A 23,054-nucleotide genomic window follows, 5' to 3' on the forward strand; every position below is an offset into this window, starting at 1 on the left:
GGGAGCAAAGCAGATTCAATTTGAGGAGCTGGTGGGACGTTGTTCTGTTGGTGCAGAACAACGTTTTGTGAGACAAAGCCAAGGTAGAGGGAATCACTGCCTCTACAGATTTCTAGCAAAAGAAATATAGATTCGGTTGCAGAAGCAAAAGAGGATTGGAGAGAAGTGATTCGACAAGTGGTAGGAGGATTTCCGTGAAGGAAATCAAAACACAGAGGGAGTCTAGAGGAGTTTGTTCCTTAGAGGATTCTAGCGCCAAAGAAATCATGATCCAAGTCTTTCTAGATAGACAAAAGGAGAGGGAGAAGAGAACCCAGACCTAGTTTTGAGCAAAGATGGCAATGAATGGGTTGAGGGATCGGACAAATTGGATGGAGCATCCAATTTTGTCATCTGGAAGGCCAAGATCCTAGCAATCCCTAGACAAACATCGCATCAAGGACTATGCCTTGAAGGTAGTTACTAAGCCAGTCGACGTTGATCCGTTGAAAGTATGAGGAGGCCCAGGCCAAGGCCAAGTGCATGATTCTAGACGGGGTCAAAGATCATGTAGTACCACACATTGTTGAGAAGAACACAACAAGAAAGATGTGGGAAGGCGTTTGAACCTTGTATCAGGCATCTTCCGTCCAACGGAAGATGCTATTAGAAAATCAGTTGAACAGTACCAGATGCAGAAGGGAGAAGAGATCAATCCCTTCCTTCTCAGGTTGCAAGGGATTCGCGACCATTGACTTCCGTGGGGTCTACACCAGATCCTAAGTTCATGGTCAGGACTGCCTCAATGCAGTCACCAAGGACTAGGAGACCTTTGTCCAAAGTATCCTGGGCAGAGCAACTCTCCCTAGTTGGGAGAAGATGTGGTAGCTCTTCGACATGAAGCTCAGGATGATGACCAAGACAGGGAATATCGGCATGGGGAGCCCGAGTCAAGAAGAGGAGTAGGAGGATGCGCTCTCGCATCGTCGGGACAACAAGTGTAGCAAAAGAGGAAGAAGAAGGACATCACCAAGGTCAGATGCTTCAACTGTGTGGAGCTGGGACATTATGCCACTCAGTGCCCCCGAAAGAATGGCAAGTGGGACTACATGTTCGGGCAGGATCCTTGAAGTGCCCAAACTCTTGGATCGCATACGGCTACAGAAGCCCTTAACGACAGTAGCAAAATGACGTGTGTCGGTTGGAGCGAGGTGTGATGGAGCGACAGTGGCAAAGCTAGAGTGCCAAAGTCTAAGGAAGCATAGTGGATGTTGTAACAGTGCAAGAGGCACAGAGCGGGTTGCAGCAGTGCAGTAGCAGTAGAGGTTCAGCACGGATTAGCAGCAAAGGTAGCTTCAGCAACACGAGGCATCCATACTCACTAGCATGTCAGTGTTTGTGTGAAGTTTTAGTTGCTTACTTCTCATCAACTGAGTCGCAGCGTAGTAGTTAGCAGCGATAGTGTTATGGGCAGCATGACGCAGCATTTTGAGAGGAGCTGCAGTACAGATGTAGCAATGACAGTGGCAAAGTCATGGGCAGCAGTACAGGAAACAGTGGTGCAATGGATGAAGGCAGTAGGCCAAGCATCAACGGCACAAAGGACCGATGCAGTGGATCAATGTAATGCTTCTATGGGGAAGAATTGCTAGAGAACATTCCTCGCTAAGAGGGAGTGTTGATTTTGGGTAGCATTGGATGTGCTCTAACTCCGAAATTTTGTGGAGGGGCTAGAACACATGAGAGATATCCAGAACCCAAAAATCGTTTGGAGAAATTCCACCCGGATGAGGAGTTATTAAAATAGTTAATATTTTAATGAGTTCCTAAGTCTAAACTTAGGAAAATAAAAACATTAATGTGTATTAATAAACATAAGGGTGAGAAGGTTCTAAGTGACAAGGATCAAACCTGTTTTAATCTTAGCGGTTGATTAGAGATTAGATCAAGGTCTTTGATTCATCAACAGGAAAAGTATGAGGAGGCTTGACGGTACGTTGGAGATACACCAAGAGATCAAAGAGTTCGATTTTTCTGGGCATGGTTTGCTCAAAAAGTCGAGCTAAGTGATTTGAGTTGCAATGAGAGGGGCAGTTCGGCAAAGGGACTTCAGTCCAAGGCCAAGGATACAGAGCAGAGAGGTAGAGCAGCAGCAACAGAGACAGCGCAACTCTAGAGAGGGTGACGCAGAAAGCTAGTGGGGCTGACAGAGAAGCTAGAGGGGCTCACGTAATTCCCTAGAGGCAGTGTTGGGGTTTTCTGTGGTGCAGAGAGAGTAGCAGTTCAGCATATCGACTTCTGAGCAAGGGAGGCTCACTGGGAGGGTGACGCAGTTCCCAACGCAGAGCTTGGAGCAGCCATCATTGCCCAGCACTAGGAACAACAATTGTCATCTGTGGGGTTTGATCATCTAGTTGTTGGATTGCCAAAATTTCTTTCTCCAAATAGAGGTGCTTCTGCTAGGTTTATTCTTTGTTGGGTGAGCCGGATTTGGCACCCTAGTTGTATTTAGAAATCCGCTTAATAATACAAACCCTCTATATGTTGCAAAGGTTTTCCCCGAATTGAGTTTTTCCGGGATGATTGTCCAAAAATAACGGTGTCCCTTGTGTGATTGTCTCAATTTATTTTAGTTCATGATTTGTATGTACGTGTAGGCTGCAGTAGTGTTTTTCATCGTTGTTTAAGCAATTAAATAACTTGTTTGAATGTAAAGAACAAGTAGGAGATGACAAACCAGTTATTGCAGTAGGATTTCTGATGTGTAGATTCAGAAATTCTCACATCTTCTTCCAGTTGGTAATCATTGTGAAAATTTTTGAATCTAGACACACAAAAATCCTACTGCAGTCACTGGTTTATCATCTCCTACTTGTTATTTATTCAACAAGTTATTTAGTTATAAAAAAATGATGAAAACAGTACTACAGACTACACTGATGTATCTAGGCAATACCAGGCTAGACATTTGTTACGATATCAACACCCTCAGTCAGTTCATGGTGGAACTGAAGAGGGCGCACTAGGCAGCAGCCAAGCATGTTCTCAGATATATACGAGGAATAGTCGAGCATGGATTAATGTACACCCGAGGTAGTGATATCAGGATGAGTGGCTTCATTGAGGCAGATTGGGCTGGAAGTTCAGTAGATCGGAAAAGTACCACTGGGTACTGTTTCAACATTGGATCAGGAATGACCTCTTGGTGTAGTAGGAAAACAGAAATCCGTAGCTCTGAGCTCAACTGAAGTTGAATATATGGCAGCTAGCATAGCATCGTGTGAAGCCATATGGCTTAGGAAGTTGCTTGTGAATCTATTCAGGAGAAGGATGGAAGCGACCAATATTTCTTGTGATAATCAGAGTTGCATCAAGCTCTTTGAGAATCCAGCTTTTCATGATCAATCGAAGCACATTGACATCAGGTGTCACTTTATCAGATACTGTGTCCAACAAGGGGTTGTGCAATTACAGTACACTCCGACAGGAGAACAGGTGGCAAACATTCTCACCAAGGCTCTAGGAAGAACAAAGTTTGTTTATTTCAGGGAGAAGATGGGGATGATTGAGAATTCGTTTCAGTAGCAGAAACAGATAGTGCAGGGAGTTGCAGTGCAACAATTAGCAGTGGCAGTGCTATGGGCAGCATGATGCAACATATTGAGAGGGAGTTGCAGTACAGATGTAGCAGTGACAGTGGCAGTGTCATGGCAGCAGTACAGGTTGCAGCAGCGCAGTGGATGAGGGGCAGCAGGCCGAGCATCAGCAGCGTAGAGGACCGATGTCATGGATCAGTGTGATACTTCTGCTAGGAAGTATTGCTAGAGCACATTCCTCGCTAATAGGGAGTGTTGATTTTTGGGTAGCATCGAATGTGCTCTAGCTCCAAAATTTTGTGGAGGGGCTAGAACACATGAGATCTCCAAGACCCAGAAATCATTTAGTGAAATTCCACCCAAATTGTATTTTATTAAAATAATTAACATTTTTAATGGGGTTCCTAAGTCTAAACTTAGGAAAATTAAAATATTAATGGGTATTAATGAAAATATGGGTGAGAAGCTTTTAAGAAACGAGGATCAATTTTAATTTAATCTAACCTGTTGATTTGAGATTAGATCATGGTCATTGATATCTCAATAGGAAAAGTATAAAGGAAGACTTGAGAATCATTTGGAGACACACCGGGCAAATACTTAGTAACCCGAGGGAAATCGATTCTCAAGGAGTAAGAGTTTGATTTCAGAGGGAGAGTTGCAGGGTGAAGGAAGAGGAGGGTATTAGCATCAATCAGAGACTGAGGAGGAGGGGACGTAGTGCATCAAAGGGATAGCGCAGAGGGACAACTCAAAGAGGCAGCGCAGCAAGGGATGCAATCCTCACGCAGAGATGACACAGAGGTGACACAGTGAAGGTTGGAGGGTCTCTTGGGTGTCAGAATTTCTCCAAAGGGTGGAGGAAAATTATCTCAGGTGTTTTCTCAGAAGTTTCTCTATGTTCTGCAAATCATTCCTTGTAAAGAGATTGTTGTTGAAGAATAATAAATAAACCCTCATACGCTTCACCGGTTTTCTCGCACTGGGTTTTTCCAGGGACTATTGTCCAAAAATAACTGTGTTGATGTGATTGATTCTTGTGCTTGTATTTCACTGTTTTTTTTCTCTATGCTACTATGTGACAACTGTAGTAGAATTTACTTTGATGTTTACGAAAGGATTTTGTAAATAACTTATTGTGGAAAATAAGTAGGAGAAATAAATCAGTTATTGCAGTAAAATTTCGTGTTAGAAATTTTCACATTGCGGTGCCTAAAAGTTCTTCATGGTTCATATAGTTTGTGATATTCCATTGTATATGTACATTATGAATACCTCCCTAGTAAGAGGGAGTGTTGGAAAAAGTAACTATGTTTGGTCTTCAATAATGTACTTAGTCATTATGTAATGTACTTGTCAAAAGAATAACGAAAAGAATTTTTATTATTATTAATTGTGACTTATTAAAGCATGGGTTTCATGCTTGGGTCACCATGTTTTAGGTCAAAGTCCCCTATGGGGACTTCTAGGATTTATTCTGAGACTATATAATTATTGTACATTTAAAAAGACCCTTCTTGGGCTTTTGAATCATGTAAAAAAGTTTAGTATTGAGTAAAATATAAATTATGGAACCTCCACACCATGTCGGCCTAAGGGAAGATCAAGTTAGCCTAGGACCCTATTCGACCCCACAAAAAGCCTATAAAGGAAGCACATCGAATTCATTGGAGCATCACTTCTCATCTTCTCATCTACTGGGCAGAAGTGCAAAAATCCTGTTGTTGGGCAGAAATATGAAAAAGTATAGCTGGGAGAGTCTGTTGCCGGGAAGCCGAAGTGAATGCAAGTTTGGGGGACTCTAAGGATAAGAGAAAAATCGAAATTTGGTGGTGGTCTCACTCTGTTTCATGCTCTGGATTAGGAGAACAAATTCTTCCAAGTTGGACTGCTGTCGGAAGCTGTTGGCTGCTGCAAGTTGCTGCATAGTCGAAGTTCCTAGGAAGGGTCAATCTTGTGGAGGCTGACTTTGTGTGGAGGGAAGGTCTAGGGTGAAGAGTCTCAAAGAATACTATTGAAAGGAAGAATTAATTTGACTGGGTTTTCCCCTCGAGGGGGTTTTGCCCTGACATGTGCCTATATCTGGTGTTCATTGTTTTATGTGCTGCTGCTTTTAATAATTGCTTGATGAACTAAAGAAAAAAAATATATAAAGAATTGTAATAATAAGAAACATCACAAGTAATTATCAAGATCGAGAAAAACTTTACTGCCTTTTTGATTTTCCAACAAAAGGAAGGCTTTAGAAGAAGATCAAAGTTCCCATGTGCGGCAGCAACAATTGTTGGGAGGCCGAAATTTTAGATCTGCAGTAGGAGGCCGAAAATCTTGCAGAAGGAAGTCGAAAAGGTGTTATTGGAAGGTATCTGGGTTGGCTAGATCGAAGTTGGCACATCATCCAAAGACGTTGGTTTTGGTCTTGGGGGGTATTGGTCTTAATCTTAAGGTCATGGAATTCGTCAATTTAAGAATTTATAAGGATGAGAAGAGATTTAAGGGTTTTCCTCTCAAAAGGAGAGGTTTTGGCCCTGACTTCCAACCTATATACTGTGTCATTGTTCTTCTTGTTTTTGTAGTTGTTTGATGCTTCTCACATATAACAATAAGGTACAAAGCTAATAAGTAAAAAGGAATCAAAAGCAGTTATCAAGTAAAGAGAATTAATCATAATCATTGCCCTATTGAATTCTCAACATCATCTTCTTTTGATATTCTTGTTCTATAATGTTGTTTCCTTAGTGAAATTTTCTTACCGGTAGTATTGACAGAATATATAGTTTGACCAATTTGTCATAGACTTCTTTGGATGTGGACAGATCTGAAACAAAGGAGATAAGATGGTCTTTTATAGACTCAAAGAGAATTCTTTGAGCCCTAACTTCTCCCTTATTGTACTTGGCCACTTCTTGAGCCTTGTCCTTGTCTGGTTTTGGAACTTTGCCTAGAACGTAATCCATGACTTCATTTTCTATGAGAACCAAATCAATTCTCTTTTTCCAAGCCTTGAAATTAGAGGCTCCATCAAGTTTGTTGCCTTCCTTACAAAAAGATGCCATTTGACTAGGAGGTTGAGAAATTGAGACATAGAGTAAAGTACTTACTTGTCAAAGCAGTGTTTTGATGATGCTTCCAAGAGTCTCCAAAGATGTTCTTGAGTGGTGGTTGCTATAGTGATGTCTTCAAGGATGGCTGCTACAATAATGTCTTCAAGCTGCTATAATGACTTCTTCAATGATGGGTGATGAATGAGCAAGAGCTTGACAATGTTTCCAAAAGCCTTCAATAATGTCAAAAGAGAGAGATTGCTGCTACAATGGTCTTCTTCAAAAGTGAATGATGACTGCTACAAAGATGATGGTCTTTAGATCTTCTTCTTTTTTCCCTTGATAAAGAATATCTTCAAGTACCACTACTACAATAAGTGTCCTCAAAAGTGAGATAATTGTTGTAGAAGTGTCTTCAAATATGCCAACAAAAGTGATCTTCAAGTTGTCCTTCCTTCACCTTAGCTCTAATACCATGTTGAGAAATCAAGATGCTTGTAGATTAGGGTTGATTTCTCTTACTTGATAATTACTTGTGAATGTTTGTTGGCTTTTTATTTTTTTTATTATGTTCTCTTCATCAAGCAATTACCAAAATATACAAAACATGAAGATCACAAGAGACAAAGAACACAAAGATGTAGGCTCCAAGCCAAGGCAAAACCCCACAAGGGGGAAAACCCAAGAAAATCCTCTTCTTATAGAATCAGATCAAAGTGAGATATCCAAGACCAAGACCAAGACCAATACTTCCACAAATGCCCCAAGTCAGCCCTCCTCCAAGTCTCCTCAACAAGTCAAAGTCAACATTGGTCAAACCCTTCTGAAATCTGGTCAAAGTATAGAAAATTCGAACCTGCAGTAGATGGCGAAGATTTGGCCCTGTAACAGCCTCAGAAATTTCAGAACCTTCACACATGTGAGCAGAGTTTAAGGCAGAAAACTCAGATTTCTCTCTCCTTTGACTTCGCTCTCTCTCTCCTTTGGCTTTCACTAAATTTCTTCTTCTTGCAAAGAAACCGATGTGTATGAGTGAGTGATCAAATGAGGTCGACCTATCTTGTATTTATACATGTCCAGGAGTTCAAATAGCTGCCTCATTGGGCCGACTTGCTCTGTGGACGACATTTTAACTCTTTTTGACTCAAGATAAAATAACTTTTTTTTCTTACAAAGAAGTCCAAATGGGACTTTGACTCAATTGCATTTCTTCGACTCGTAATAAATTCCCTTTTGACTCAATAAGCCCTATAAGCATGAAGAACATACTTTTACTAGAAAATAAGTAATAATAATGAATATAATAAATGAATGTAATGAATACATCAATAGCAGTGTTCCACGGGGACTTCCCCCCCCCTAGGGGTCTAGTTTCCTCTCCTCGCTCCCCCGCACTCCGGGACTTGGGGACGAGTAGGGGACGTTTCCCCACGCTCCCAAAATGGAGGAAACTCAGGGGACGTGCCAAGGAAACGTTTCCCCTCCCTGAGGGGACGTTTCCCCACGCTCCCAAAAAATGGCCTTGCTTATAGTTTATGATTTAATAGATCTAAAGTGGTACAAAGCTACTCATGTTCTGTATGGGGATAACGCCTTGTGCTGTCTTTTGGTTTCAACTAGTGTTATTTAGAGGGTTAGTATCACGGAAATTTGTTGGACCATATAGCACGTACATGAATTTTCCCTTTTAAAAACTTCTCCTTTTTTTCTCAAGTGATGGCTGATACAATGGGGAGATAACTAGAGTGACAGGCAAAGAATATGAGACATTCAGTTTGTGTTTTTAATTTGCATGACATTTGACATACAAACTATGGAAGCAGCACCTATGTCATGTGGGAAATAATTGGGTGGACTATAGACTAACATGCGTTTACTGCAAGCATGACAAAATACTATGGGCAGCAAAAAATCTCAGGAACTGTCGTTATATATGAATTTATACAGTTACAAAATTTACACAGAGCACAGTTGCTCAACTTGAATTCTCAGGTCTGAAAATTATTTTCACCCCTGAAATACACTGCTAGTTTGAAGTTTTAACTCTTAACTGCATGGCATTGCTCTAATAAGGTAGACAAATTATCCATGCCATCGTTGGTCACCCAAGTTGGTTCGCAGATGGTCATCCTGCAGTCAATGTCATTTGATAGTAAACTGTCAGAAACTCTTTCATGTGATCTCTCATCTCTCCTGGAACTAAAACTCTCTTCTTTCAGCGTATGGTGTACTGTCTATATTATATATAATATAAAAAACTTTCTAGCTGTTGGATCCAATACAGCTGGACAACCCATTGTAGTTGCCCCTTCTACTGCCAATGCAGTGTTCCTGATCTGTTCATTTACCTTTTCACAGAATTCAGTGGCTACCTTATCAAGCTGAAGCTCTCCCTCTGTCTGACCAAAATCTAAATTAGAATTTGACCAAGCTGAATTAGAATTTTAAATTATTATTTTATATGATATTATAAATTTGGATAATGTCAAATGATATTCATATCAATGATCATGCTTTGCAGCGTTTCAATTCAAACCAAATTGTCATAGTGGACTCAATTAATAAATTATATTTTATATTTATGAATTTTTAAGACCCTGACGCTCCCCCACGTTTCCTAAAAAATGGTAGGGAGCTTTTGCATAGGCCGCTCCCGCGCCCCCCCTCGCTCCCTCGCCCCCTCGTCCCAGAACCTTGGTGGAACATTGATCAATAGTACATTTGTCTTACATTACAAAGACTGATACTAGTTACATTTCCAACACAGGGAACCATTCTTTGAGCCAAAAAAAAAACATTTTTTTTTTTACTTTTTTGAATAACAAGTTAATGCCCTTCAAAGACAAATTTTAGAAAATAACATAGAGTAGATCTTTTATTAGAATCTTAATTCCTTACTTGAATTAGTTTTGCTTAATTTTGAAGTTAGATGTCTCTAGATTTTAAGTCATTTTTAAGAAATTAACTTGGAAATTTTCTTTAAGAACTTTAATAATCTTAGTGCTGTAAATTTCACGTGTTTTAAACTGATTTTTTACATTGCATTTTCAGCACACACTTTATTTTGAAATTCATATTTGTGGTTGTCAATGAATTCATTCTAAATATTTTATTTGATTCTCATGGATTTGATGGAATTTCATGTGAGACAGTTTAGCATAATCTTCTTCGAATGTTTCTAGAATTTATATGCTTGCTGTGAACTACTTTGAGAAGTAATTTTCTGAAATTTATCAGGGCTTAAATATGTTACTAAATGTTTCTTTATGCATTTTTATAATGCTGATTTTTACTGCAGAAATTTAGTTTATTGCAACATTAAAACAAACAGAAATCTGAGGTCCTTATTGCACTTTCCTTTCATTTAATTTCTAGTTATTTACCTTTGAACATATTACTGACTATGTGAGCATATGATGAATATGAATATTTTCATTGGCAAGATCATTAGTGAATTATAGGCTAGAAGATGTGTTTCAGCATCTTTAAATAACAAGATCTGTCATTAGGCATTTAAAACTATGGTTTTGGAAGCATGTACACAAGGATACAGGAGACTTTAGGAGGCTACTCATTGAGCTTAAATCTTGCCATGTTGAAGGTCCAGGTAACCCCTATTGGTACTTATTCGAGCAGTATTGCATTAAACAGACCCAAACATGGACATTACTTCCATGTAACTTGAGTATATCAGAAGTCCCCCTAGGTATCCTGAAAACATCCATTCAATCATTGGACTATTATAATGCACCGAAAACAACACTTGGGAATATTACTCTATCATACCATAGTGATTGGGTAGTGTGGCCAAGTGTACAGCGACCGGTCTATCATCCTTGGTTGGTCCTGTTAGTTTGTAGCATCAGACAGGTGTTCTAGTCTCGACTTTGGTCAGAGAGGCTTAGAAACACAAGAACTCCAGAACCCAGAAAAAGTTTAGGGAGAAAACACATAGAGATGGCTCAATTAATTTAATTATCCAATAACTAAATTTTTCGAAAGTCTAACCTAGGAAAAGTGATTAATTAACAGGAATTAATTAAGAAATGTGAGATTTCTCTAGAAACTCACATGGATCAACTCAAAGATGATCTTAGTCATTTATGAGGATTTAATCATGGTCGTTGGTGAGCCAACGAGAGATTATAAGAGGAGGTCGATGGGGTTGGAGCTAGACACACTTGAGACCGATTTTCCTTGGCAGATCGAGCTATTCAGCAGCAGCAGTTGAGCAGGGAAGAGAAGTTCGAGCCAGAGGGGAAGCAGAGTCGGTGAGGGGCAGAGACTGATTTCGGGGGAGATTCCAGTTCCGGAGAGTCAGTTACATGAGGGTCGAGATTTCCTCAGTGAGGCTGCGCAAGCAGCTTCAGGGGAGAAGTTTGATTCAGCTGGAGTGAGGGTCGATTCAGTTAATATATCCAAAGGGTCTTAGGAAAGTGTACTGGGACTTTGGTAAGTCTTATCTTAGCCTTTCTAGGCTCTGCCAATACCTGGCCTCAAATCAATAAACCTTGCATCACTTTAAGTCCTTTATTGAATATCCTTAGGTGATATTTATACAGAAGCCTCCCTTGTGGAATTTAATTCACCACTAATCTGAAGATCTTTACTCACCAGAAAATCATTTTCTTTTTAGATAAAGCCTTGGGTATTCGTCCACTTAGCTGATTGTTCTGCACATACCTGCAATGACAGCGATGAAATTCAAAAATTTTTTATAGTACTCTCAGAAGAAGCATTTGTTACAATTAGGCATCTTCTCTAATTTGATCCATTGTCTAGGAGCATTAAAATAGTATTTTATCTCAGAAGATCATTTCATGGCTTGTATCTCTGTTAGAATTAGTTAATTCTTAAAAGTCAATGCAAGACTATAACTGGTGGAAATTTGGGTCAATGGCATACAGTTCCTGTAGTCTTGGTAAACTAGCAAGAAAAGAAGGTAATGTTCCCTTTAACTTATTGTTTTCAAGATGCCTGCAGTACATGAATAAGGAAATTGTCAGAGGTCTTCTAAAACCAACCTGAAAATTTTAAAATAAAAAACGAGAGACAGAAAAATTTAGAATTTTTTGGGTCTTAGTTGTTTCTAGTAACACTTGAACTTACAGGACAATCAACTTGGAAAGAGCACTAAAGTCAGGAATACGTCCAGTCAACGAGTTATTACTTAGCTGCCTGACAAGATCAGCAAAAATCATGGAAATGATTATGGGAGACAACTTTACAGAATAACCATAAATAATAAAAAGTCATTAGTTTCTTCAGCTAAGTTATCATTTTATTAAAATAAGAACTAGAATTGGATAGTGCTGGAAAGAAGGAACTTACAGTTCAACTAAGCTGGTCAATTTAGCAATTTCTGAAGGGATTTCACCTGTCAAGCTCTTTCCAGACAAATCACTGTCCGTAAGTCATCAACTGCTCTTTAAAAACATCCGTTAGATATGCAATTACAATCATTTAATCTAAAAATAGAGTTGATGATGTGGGTGAATGGATACTGTTAAGAACTTTGTTTGTCCTAACAAAGTATAGTAATCATAAAAGAGGATTCCTCATGAAAAAGCACTTGCAAAAGGATAAGGAACTGTGGCTTATTCATCATAGATTCTACAAACTGTTACTGACTTGAATATGTTCCAGTGACTACACGAGAGAAAAGGCTTACCATCATGCAAAGAGATGAGATAGAAAAAATTGTGTGAATAGAGGCCAAACAGAAAAGATGGCGTGTGTCTACGTCTAATAAGAACGGTAGAAAAGGTCCTGGTCTTGCTAGAATATTATATATCTTTTGATAACCAGTAAAGACAATCTAAGTTAAGATGAAATATCCTGCATTCTAATATTTAAGGTGAAAGGGTTAAACTGTAAAGTGCTAAATGGAATTTCCTCTTGGTTCATATCTAAGTTACTGTACTTTAATCCTCTTCAACTAGGCTTTGACACTTCTCTCAATGTGCAAGAAATTTAAAACTTTTGCACGTCGCTTTTCCTCCTGGGGGCCTCTGTTTCATTTGTCATTCATCTTGACAATTTTGTCACTTCGCAATTCTATTTGCTTTTTCTTTCTCTAGACAGTTTATCTCTCACACAGAGAACAAAGTACACTGTACCATAAAAACCATAAGCCATCCTATCACAGAACATTTTCAGAGTGTCTAAAATCCCTGAAATATTCCTGCGACTATTCAGGTAAAATACTTCATTTGAATTAGTAGAGATTTTCTTCACAGTGAAAACAGATACCTCCATGTAGACCCTGAAGACCCTGAAGATGGAAAACAGAGGCATAAAGAAACTGAATCATAATGCATTCCACTTTATAAATCAATTGACAAAATATATAATCACCAAGGTTTAAGGGGCTGTTAGTTTTTGTAGCATCAAATGTGTTCTAGCCACAAAATTTGGTGGAGAGGCTAGAATGCATGAGATCTTCAAAACCCACAAATCATTTCTGGAAATTCCACTTAGAGATGACTTAATTAGATTATTAACCGACTTTTTAATGTTTCCTAAGTCTAAACTTAGGGAAATTGGTTAATTAATCAGAATTAATTAAGTCAAGGTGAGAATAGTCTAGAAACTCACATGGATCGACTTCAAGATGATCCTAGCCCTTGATTAAGTTTTAATCTTGGTTGTTGGTGCTCCAACAGAGGATTATAAGAAGTCGATGGGCACTTGGAGAAAAGTTAAAACACTTGAGCACATCAATTTCCTTGGCTGATCAATTTCCAGAGAGCAGCAACAATTGCCGAAGAGCCAGAGATCGAAGCAGAGACAGTGAGGGGTAGGGACAGTGAGGCTGGAGGAAGTTTTCCAGATCCAACGAGTGCATTTGCAGAGAGGCCGAAATTTCTCCAGGAGGTTGCACAAAGGCAGCGCAAAGCCTCAAGAAGGCAGTTTGATTTGCTAAGAAGGAAGACGTTTTCAATTCTAGAGTGCCGAAGAGACATTTTCCCTGTTGATTTCTAGTAGCATCGGATGTGTTCTAAGTCTCAAATTTTGCAGCGAGGCTTGGGCACATGTATTCCAAAAAACCCAGAAAGCATTTTGGGAAATTCCACCCAGAGACAGTTTTATTAAAACAATTAATTATTTTTAATGGGTCTGTTAAATTGGCAACTAGGGCCAAACTCCATGTGGGTCGGTTTATTTATGGCAGCTGATATTTTTATTGGATCCCTCTCGTCGAGAGGTGTAGGATTGATCCAAAGATCATCTGATTCCGATAAGTATTTATGGAGATATGAATTTATTTTGTTTATGTAATTATTATCAAGCCGACCAGCTCTTATGTAGGCTCTAGAAGCCCAACCGACGTGTCTATTCATCATCCTCGTTTTGGTATAAATAGATGAGGATTTGATATCATTTGTACACATGTATTCTTGAGGTGATCTCCTATCCACGTCCTGGGTTTTTTTGGAGAAGGAGAGGACCGAAAGAATACGCTGGACTACAAGGAGCCCTAGCTGCAAGATAATGCCCTAAACTACACACAGACATAAAAGGCCTTATACGCAAGCAGTGGAAACATCTATACAATGCAGCAAGATATACATATATACGCAAGCCATGGCAAATGTCGTTCTTGAGGCACTTACAGGTTGTAACATAAATGGTGGCTGCAGGGATAAAAGGACGCAGTCAAGTTGTGGTCATAATCCCGTTGTCCTGAGGTGTAGCCACCGTCAATGCATGGTAGCCGCAGTCACAGTCCTGAGGTGTAGTTGCAAGTGAATGGAGCTGCTTTCAAGGTTAGGAGAATCGCAGTCTAGAATGAAGAAACCCTAACACGCAAAGGAAAAGTTATGAGCTCTCATACGCTGTCCCCAACACGCAGGTGGAAATATTCGTAGCACATTCATATTGAACGCAGTCAAGGCAGCAAGTCATGACATGCTGGGAAGACTTGGTGATATATCACGCAGGTTATAGTCATATACATTGGAACACATATATAACGATATATTGAATTCACTGGATAGTCATACGCTTATATAAACGCTGGACGCTGATGTAAACGCTGGACAGTATTACATATACGCTGGAATCATGGTCTTACATATACGCTGGAATCTTGGTCTTATATATATGCTGGGCAGTCAAATGCTGGTCAGCAAGACAAGGGTGCCACTATCATCCAAACAGCAGCATTTAAATATGCATTAGGACGCAGTCGTTAAAGACCTCAATCCACAGTTGAGAAGCTTTGTTCAAGGTAGGTTGTATATAACATGGTTGCTGTCATGTAAGAAGCCTTGCACAGTCATCTAGTTGTAAGTAACAACATGGTTATGTTTTGATATAATATGCTGTCATGATTGGTGACGACATGAAATTAGAAGGATAGATTCAGATGGGTCTGCTGGAAGGAATCTGAAGTTACAGCCTAGCTGCTTTGCTAGGCTGCAAGCCATAGCAAGCAGCTAAAGGCTGATATACTCATTGCTGCATACATAAGACTACATGGTGATGTAAAGGGCAGCATGATCAGTAATGGGCATGGGCAGCACAATGATACATGGACATATAGGACAGCATAATGATGATGCATAGGCAGCATTATAAGATCATAAACATGAAGGGAAGCAACATGATAAGATCATGTGCATGGGCAGTACAATAATACATCAGCAGGGGCAGCAGCATGATGATGATGCACATTAGTTTGAGCAGCATTATGATGGATAAGATCATGGACATGGACAGCCGCATGGTGCAGTATGCAGTGGTGCAACTAGAGAACCAGATGCAGCACGATGATAGGTATCAGTTGAAGCAGAATGTCTTCAACTGATCTCATCGTTATAGGAGATGATCTATGCTTAGATCTAGATAAGTCAAAGTGTTGACTTTTGTTGTAAATGTACTCTCTCTCTCTCTCTCTGCTGAACTTTGAAGATAAAAGAAGATTTGATCAAAGGGTTTCCCCACACATTGTGGGGTTTGTCCCTGGCTTGCGCCACATCTTGTGTCCTCTTGTCTTGGCTTGTCTTCTGCATTTTATATTTATGTTCTATCTGCAGTTTATCATAACGCTGATGTGATTGCTAACTGTGAAAAGCTAAATAAATTGCTCTAGCATAGAACATACCTAATCTTAACATGGTATCAGAGTTGAGGTGAAGACAATGCCCAAGCAAGAGTGAAAGAGCAATCACCGAAGACAGTTGGGACAAGACAGAAGGATCAATGGGTTCCTCATAATTCACCTAGGGTGAATTCAAAGCAGAGAATGTTATCAGAATGGCGCAGCGGAAGATTCTAATGGTCCATCTTAAGATCACTTCATTGGGAAGTTCGGATCTAAGGGTGGAAGAAAAGGCGGATGCCTTGTTGAAATAAGTTCGGTCGTTATACGAAGGAGTGTCCGAATGGCAGAGACACATCTCTTGATGAAGATAACAATCATTCCTGGGACATCTTCAATGATCAAAAGAATGACTGGTAATGCAAGTCATCAAGGAAATGGTCGACTCTTCCACGAAAGCAAGGAACCCTAAATCCCTTTTATGTACCTGATCGAACCTGATGTCCATCTCGGAAATGGAAGTCAAAGGTTACAGGGTGGCACTTATCGATGGAAAGGTACGTGTTTGAAAATAGATCTTTTAAAGATGTTTTTGAGTTCAGGGTTGTATCAAGTTGCAGGAAGTCCACTGGGGACCATGTCCATTGACTCAGCTCCGGAGGTCTGTGAGTCAGATGGTGACTAGGATGCCTGAATTCAAAAAGAAGCATGAAGGTACATGTCTGAAATGTACCGAAGGAAAATATTATAAGGGGACCATTCCCCTCATGCAGCAGGTTCACAGGTTTGGAACAACCCAAGGAGTTTGAGAATCATGATCAAGGAATCTCATGTATATAGGTGGAAGAAAGCCCTCTATGGCTTGAAGAAAAACACCTCGGGCATAGTATGAGAGGATTGATAGCTGTCTAATGCAGCTGAGATTCACTAGGAGTGAAACCAATCCAAACCATTTCTCGAAGGTTGTGGATGATAAACCTCTCGTACCGGCACCTATGTCTGACAGGTGCAGACCCTCTCATTTATAGGAGACAGAGGGAGTTGGATTCTGAATGTGGGAAGATAAGCTGCAAGCTTGTGACTGCCTCGAGGATCTTAACTTTCAGAAGTTGTATGGTAATGATGTCGGACCAGATTTGGGAAATGCCTCTGAGTTTCATAAACTCATTCATGTTTTTGGAGAACCTCTGTCCGGACATCTACGTTGCAGTTAGCATGGTGAGTTCATATCTGGTTGAGCCTCACTAGATTGGTGCCAAGAATATTCTAAGATATCTTCAGGGCACAATCTCTCATGAATTGAGATACACTGCCACAAATATGAAACCACATGATTATTCGAATGATGAGTGGGCAGGCAATGTGGAGGATCACTAGAGCACTGTTCAGTGTTGGTTCTCTTTGGATTCTGCTTCGATGCAGGAAGTAGAAGTCGGTCACTATAAGCACCGCCAAGACCGAATACATGGCTATGAGTATGATCTCGTATGAAGCTGCATGGTTGCGGAATTTCTTATGTTAGCTGTTTTTCTCTATGACAACCAGAGGTGTGATTCAATTATTGAGGAATCCTGTATTTGACAATTGCTGCAGCAAACAAACATCAGATACTGCCTTATCTGGGATATGTAAAGTCGATGAGCAAGGAGGCTCCATCGCACTGAGATGATATACAGGTCGCTAAAGCCCCGGCGAAAAGATCAAATTTGTGATTTTCCCGCATGACTTGAAGTCATCAAGAGACCTTTGTAAAAGGGTCGTGCATGTTGCATACATTGATCTCTGGGAGCTCTGGGGGGCTTGCAGTTCTACTGGAGCAACATACGACCACAGGGTGACTCACCCTCCCCTGGTGGTGCGCACTAGAACAAGATGATTCGCTCTCTTGTGGGACAAGATGATTCGCTCTCTTGTGTAGCAGGATTGATGTGTTCTCCTGTGAGGCCTGGATTGATGTGTTCTCCATGGCAGCCTGGATTGATGTGTTCTCCATGGCGATTGTAGCAGGATTGATGTGTTCTCCTGTGAGGACAGGATTGATTAAGTTCTCCTGTCGAGGCATCCTACCCATGCAGTATGGGACTCATGGGAAGTACCTCTCATCTGATCAATGAGCAGGGAAATGAAGTTAGGGACCATAGTAGTACCGATGGACACATCATTGTATCTACCGTACTCCCTACGCTAGGATGTCCTCCATTGATCTGGGATCAGTGATACTGGTCTGGGACCAGTGGTAGGAGTTGTACATACTATGACGCTGACTTCGGGTCGGCTGAGACTGGTCTGGGACCAGTGGTACATACTCTGAGACTGACTTCGTGTCAGTGCAGTACTGGTCTAGGACCAGTGAGAGTGGTACATACTATGACGCTGACTTCGGGTCCGCTGAGACTGGTCTGGGACCAGTGGTACACTCTCTGAGACTGCGATACTGGTCTGGGACCAGTAGTAGGAGTGGTACCTACTATGACGCTGACTTTGGGTCGGTTGAGACTGGTCTGGGACCAGTGGTACGCACTCTGAGTCTGACTTCGGGTCAGTGGAGAATGGTATGAGACATTCTCGATCAATTCTTCTTCTTCATAGTTCAGCAGAGCTGAGCAGAGTAGAGCTAGCAGAACCAGCAGCACTGAGCAGAGCTGAGCAGAGTAGAACTAGCAGAGCCAGCAAAGCAGAGCTAGTAGAGCCAGCAGAGCTTAGCAGAGCAAAGCAAAGCCAGCAGAGCTGAGCAGAGTAGAGCAGAGCCAGCAAAGCTAAGCAAAGATGGGCAGAGCAGTGCAGGGCACTGATGGCAGAGATAGTACAGTCGGACATATGGATCAGCAGATGGAGTTCCCCCTAGTTGAGAGGGAGTGTTAAATTGGCAACTAGGGCCAAACTCCATGTGGGTCGGCTTATTTATGGCAGCTGATATTTTTATTGGATCCCTCTCGTCGAGAGGTGTAGGATTGATCCAAAGATCATCTGATTCCGATAAGTATTTATGGAGATATGAATTTATTTTGTTTATGTAATTATTATCAAGTCGACCAGCTCTTATGTAGGCTCTAGAAGCCCAACCGACGTGTCTATTCATCATCCTCGTTTTGGTATAAATAGATGAGGATTTGATATCATTTGTACACATGTATTCTTGAGGTGATCTCCTATCCACGTCCTAGGTTTTTTTGGAGAAGGAGAGGACCGAAAGAATACGCTGGACTACAAGGAGCCCTAGCTGCAAGATAATGCCCTAAACTACACACAGACATAAAAGGCCTTATACGCAAGCAGTGGAAACATCTATACAACGCAGCAAGATATACATATATACGCAAGCCATGGCAAATGTCATTCTTGAGGCACTTACAGGTTGTAACATAAATGGTGGCTGCAGGAATAAAAGGACGCAGTCAAGTTGTGGTCATAATCCCGCTGTCCTGAGGTGTAGCCACCGTCAATGCATGGTAGCCGCAGTCACAGTCCTGAGGTGTAGTTGCAAGTGAATGGAGCCGCTTTCAAGGTTAGGAGAATCGCAGTCTAGAATGAAGAAACCCTAACACGCAAAGGAAAAGTTATGAGCTCTCATACGCTATCCCCAACACGCAGGTGGAAATATTCGTAGCACATTCATATTGAACGCAGTCAAGGCAGCAAGTCATGACATGCTGGGAAGACTTGGTGATATATCACGCAGGTTATAGTCATATACATTGGAGCACATATATAACGATATATTGAATTCACTGGATACTCATACGCTTATATAAACGTTGGACGTTGATGTAAACGCTAGACAGTATTACATATACATTGGAATCATGGTCTTACATATACGCTGGAATCTTGGTCTTATATATATGCTGGTCAGCAAGACAAGGGTGCCACTATCATCCAAACAACAGCATTTAAATATGCATTAGGACGCAGTCGTTAAAGACCTCAATCCACAGTTGAGAAGCTCTGTTCAAGGTAGGCTGTATATAACATGGTTGTTGTCCTGTAAGAAGCCTTGCACAGTCATCTAGTTGTAAGTAACAACATGGTTATGTTTTGATATAATATGTTGTCATGATTGGTGACAACATGAAATTAGAAGGATAGATTCAGATGGGTCTGCTGGAAGGAATCTGAAGTTTCAGCCTAGTTGCTTTGCTAGGCTGCAAGCCATAGCAAGCAGCTAAAGGCTGATATACTCATTGCTACATACATAAGACTACATGGTGATGTAAAGGGCAGCATGATCAGTAATGGGCATGGGCAGCCCAATGATACATGGACATATAGGACAGCATAATGATGATGCATAGGCAGCATTATAAGATCATAAACATGAAGGGAAGCAACATGATAAGATCATGTGCATGGGCAGTACAATAATACCAGCAGGGGCAGCAGCATGATGATGATGCACATTAGTTTGAGCAGCATTATGATGGATAATATCATGGACATGGACAGCCGCATGGTGCAGTATGCAGTGGTGCAACTAGAGAACCAGATGCAGCACGATGATAGGTATCAGTTGAAGCAGAATGTCCTCAACTGATCTCATCGTTATAGGAGATGATCTATGCTTAGATCTAGATAAGTCAAAGTGTTGACTTTTGTTGTAAATGTACTCTCTCTCTCTCTCTGCTGAACTTTGAAGATAAAAGAAGATTTGATCAAAGGGTTTCCCCACACATTGTGGGGTTTGTCCCTGGCTTGCGCCACATCTTGTGTCCTCTTGTCTTGGCTTGTCTTCTGCATTTTATATTTATGTTCTATCTGCAGTTTATCATAATGCTGATGTGATTGCTAACTGTGAAAAGCTAAATAAATTGCTCTAGCATAGAACATACCTAATCTTAACAGGGTCCCTAAGCCTAAACTTAGGAAATTAAAATTATTAATGGGTATTAATCTAACTGTGGGTGGAACTTCTAGAAGAAGACAAGGATCAACCAGAAATGATCTTAGCCATTGATTAGCTTCTAATCTGGGTCGTTGAATGTCAACAAGAGGATTATTTAAGGAGGCTTGAGGGTCATCTGGAAGACACACACAAAGTTGATTAGTAAGATTGAATTGCTTAAGCTAGAGGCAACGCAGTGATTTCGTAGTGATCACGCAGAGAGGGGCAGAGAGAGTTTTAGTAGGAGGATCTTATTCGGAGCCAAGAATACTCAGTAGAGAGGCAAAGAGACACACAGAGGAGGCAGCGCAGTGCCCAAAGAGGGTGACACAGAGCTAGGAAGGGCTCACACAAGGCCCACGTAGAGCAGCGCAGAAGCCTTCCACGCAGAGGTCCGAAATTTGCTGAGGACGCTGATGTTATGAGCCGGGAGGGATGGAATCAGCTCCTAAGAGCAAATCGATCCAGCAAAGAGGTGACGCAGTGCCTTAGAGGTTGACGCAGACCCACGCAGTGACTACATAGGGGCAGCACAGAGGTAGTCGGGGACTCATTGGTTCAACTGCCGGATCAGCCGAGACTTGCAGTGTAGAGTGAGGTAATCTCACTAATTTCTTCTGCCGAGTGATATTCTTTGTACTGGATTGCCAACAAGGCATCCAGAGGTTGTATTCAGAAATAATTTCTTATTAATAATCAAAACCCTTAGATCTACTACAACGGTTTTCCCGCATTAGGTTTTTCCGGGGACTTTTGTCCAAAAACAATTGTATCACTTGTGTTGTATATCTCTATTGTTAAGTTTCTTGTTTCGGAGGAGTGTTGGAGCGACAAATGCAGTGGCTAGAATGCCAAGTCTAAGCAACGCAGTGCAGAGTTGCAGCAGTGAAGAGGCACAGTGCAGTAGCAACAGCAACGCAATGGCTTCATAGGGATAATGTGGGACTAGCTGTCATTAGATCTTCAGCATGGAGATGCATCTATGCTGAACACTTGTTCAGTAATTTGGGATGTTTTTCCATTGTTGATGCAGTAGCAGTAGCAATTTGCAGTGCAGGAGCAGTTGGCAGCAATGTTTTAACACTCCGACTCCAATTCGGAAATGGCCGAGGGTCGGCTCCGACTCAGTATCGACTCGGCCGGTTTGATTTCAATGACTCAGTCGTTGTAAAAAATACATTAAATATTTATTTTTTTTATTAAAAAACATAATTTTAAAGATTTTCATTCATGTTTCCAAACACAAAGCTTTAGAGTATAGAGAGAAGACAACATATGATCAAAGTAGGCTCGTGAATATATCCATTATATCAAAATGGCACCTAGTGCACTGTTCAATACAAAGTTCATACTTAGCCACCAATGCCAGGATTCTTTTCTGCCTCAACCCAAGGACAATCACTAGACTACAACAACAATAATACCAATTCTCTGCAACCAATCATAGCTTCCCAAATGATAAGCCAATGAACTGATCAACAAATGTCTTCAAATTTGTGCCTTTGCTACAAGACAGTCTATCTCATGCTTCTACCTAGACTGTTGGAGATGATTTCAAGAAATCTGCCCCTAATGAAGTCTCAAAACCCTTGATTTAATTATGGTCAAGCTCCAGAACAATCAGAGGTAAATATGTATCTATTAGTCCATTGCTGGAACGTTTACCTTTTTAAAAACATTGTATGGCTCAATGCATTGTTTGAGTTTTCTAATTCATGCCACTAGGATAACCATACTTCGGCCTTGTAATTTTCAAAACTTTCTCACAATGATGGATTACTTTAGGGCTATAAATATGCAATAAAAAAAAACCCAACCGTTGATATGTAGGAGGTGAAACAACTTTTGACAAATGTGCTTCAGGATCTTTTACAAAGAGTCGATCAGGCCGAGTTGTTACCGAGCCGACCAAGTTGATGACTGGCTCGACCGGCTCTATAACAACTCGACCTGTCATTCCGTTTTGACCACCGAGTCGACCCGGCCAGGCATTGGCTCAGCCGAGTCAAAGTCGGCTCGGCCTTTTTTAAAACACTAGTTAGCAGTGGTAGTGCCAGCAGCAACATAGATGTAGAAATCCAGAGGGAGTTGTAGTACGAATGTAGTATTGACAGTGGCAGTGTCAACAGCAATACAGTTGCAACAATAGCGCAATAGTTGGTGGACAGCATGTAAGACATCAGTAATGCAAAGGACGATGGTATGAAGTCAGGGTGATGCTTCAATGGGAGGCACTGCTAGAGCACATTCCTCACTAAGAGGGAGTGTTGATTTCTGGTAGCATCGAATGTGCTCTAAGTGTGAAAATTTCTAACCTAAAATTCTACTGTACCTACTGATTTATTTCACCTACTTATTCATCACAATAAGTTATTCCCTTCAACAAATATTAAAATAAATTCTACTGCAGTTATCACATAATTACACAAAGAAAATACATACACAAGAACCAATCACATCAACATAGTTATTTTTGGACAATTGCCCCTAGAAAAACCAAATGTGGGAAA

General features: G+C 40.8%; 1 protein-coding gene across 1 annotated transcript in view; it reads right to left on the bottom strand.

The window, feature by feature from the left end:
- LOC149206545 (putative LRR receptor-like serine/threonine-protein kinase At1g67720) overlaps window positions 1-23,054 on the bottom strand; it is a 233,692-nt gene that overhangs the window by 118,784 nt on the left and 91,854 nt on the right. Inside the window, 4 exon segments of the mRNA XM_089395469.1 lie at window positions 11,234-11,302; window positions 11,525-11,596; window positions 11,729-11,797; window positions 11,951-12,022. Of these exon segments, the coding sequence (XP_089251595.1) occupies window positions 11,234-11,302; window positions 11,525-11,596; window positions 11,729-11,797; window positions 11,951-12,022 (282 nt within the window).

This window comes from Pinus tabuliformis, chromosome 1_2 (genome assembly GCF_031772625.1).
Source record: "Pinus tabuliformis cultivar Carrire ecotype Pingquan chromosome 1_2, CPIR1, whole genome shotgun sequence".
Taxonomy (NCBI): domain Eukaryota; kingdom Viridiplantae; phylum Streptophyta; class Pinopsida; order Pinales; family Pinaceae; genus Pinus; species Pinus tabuliformis.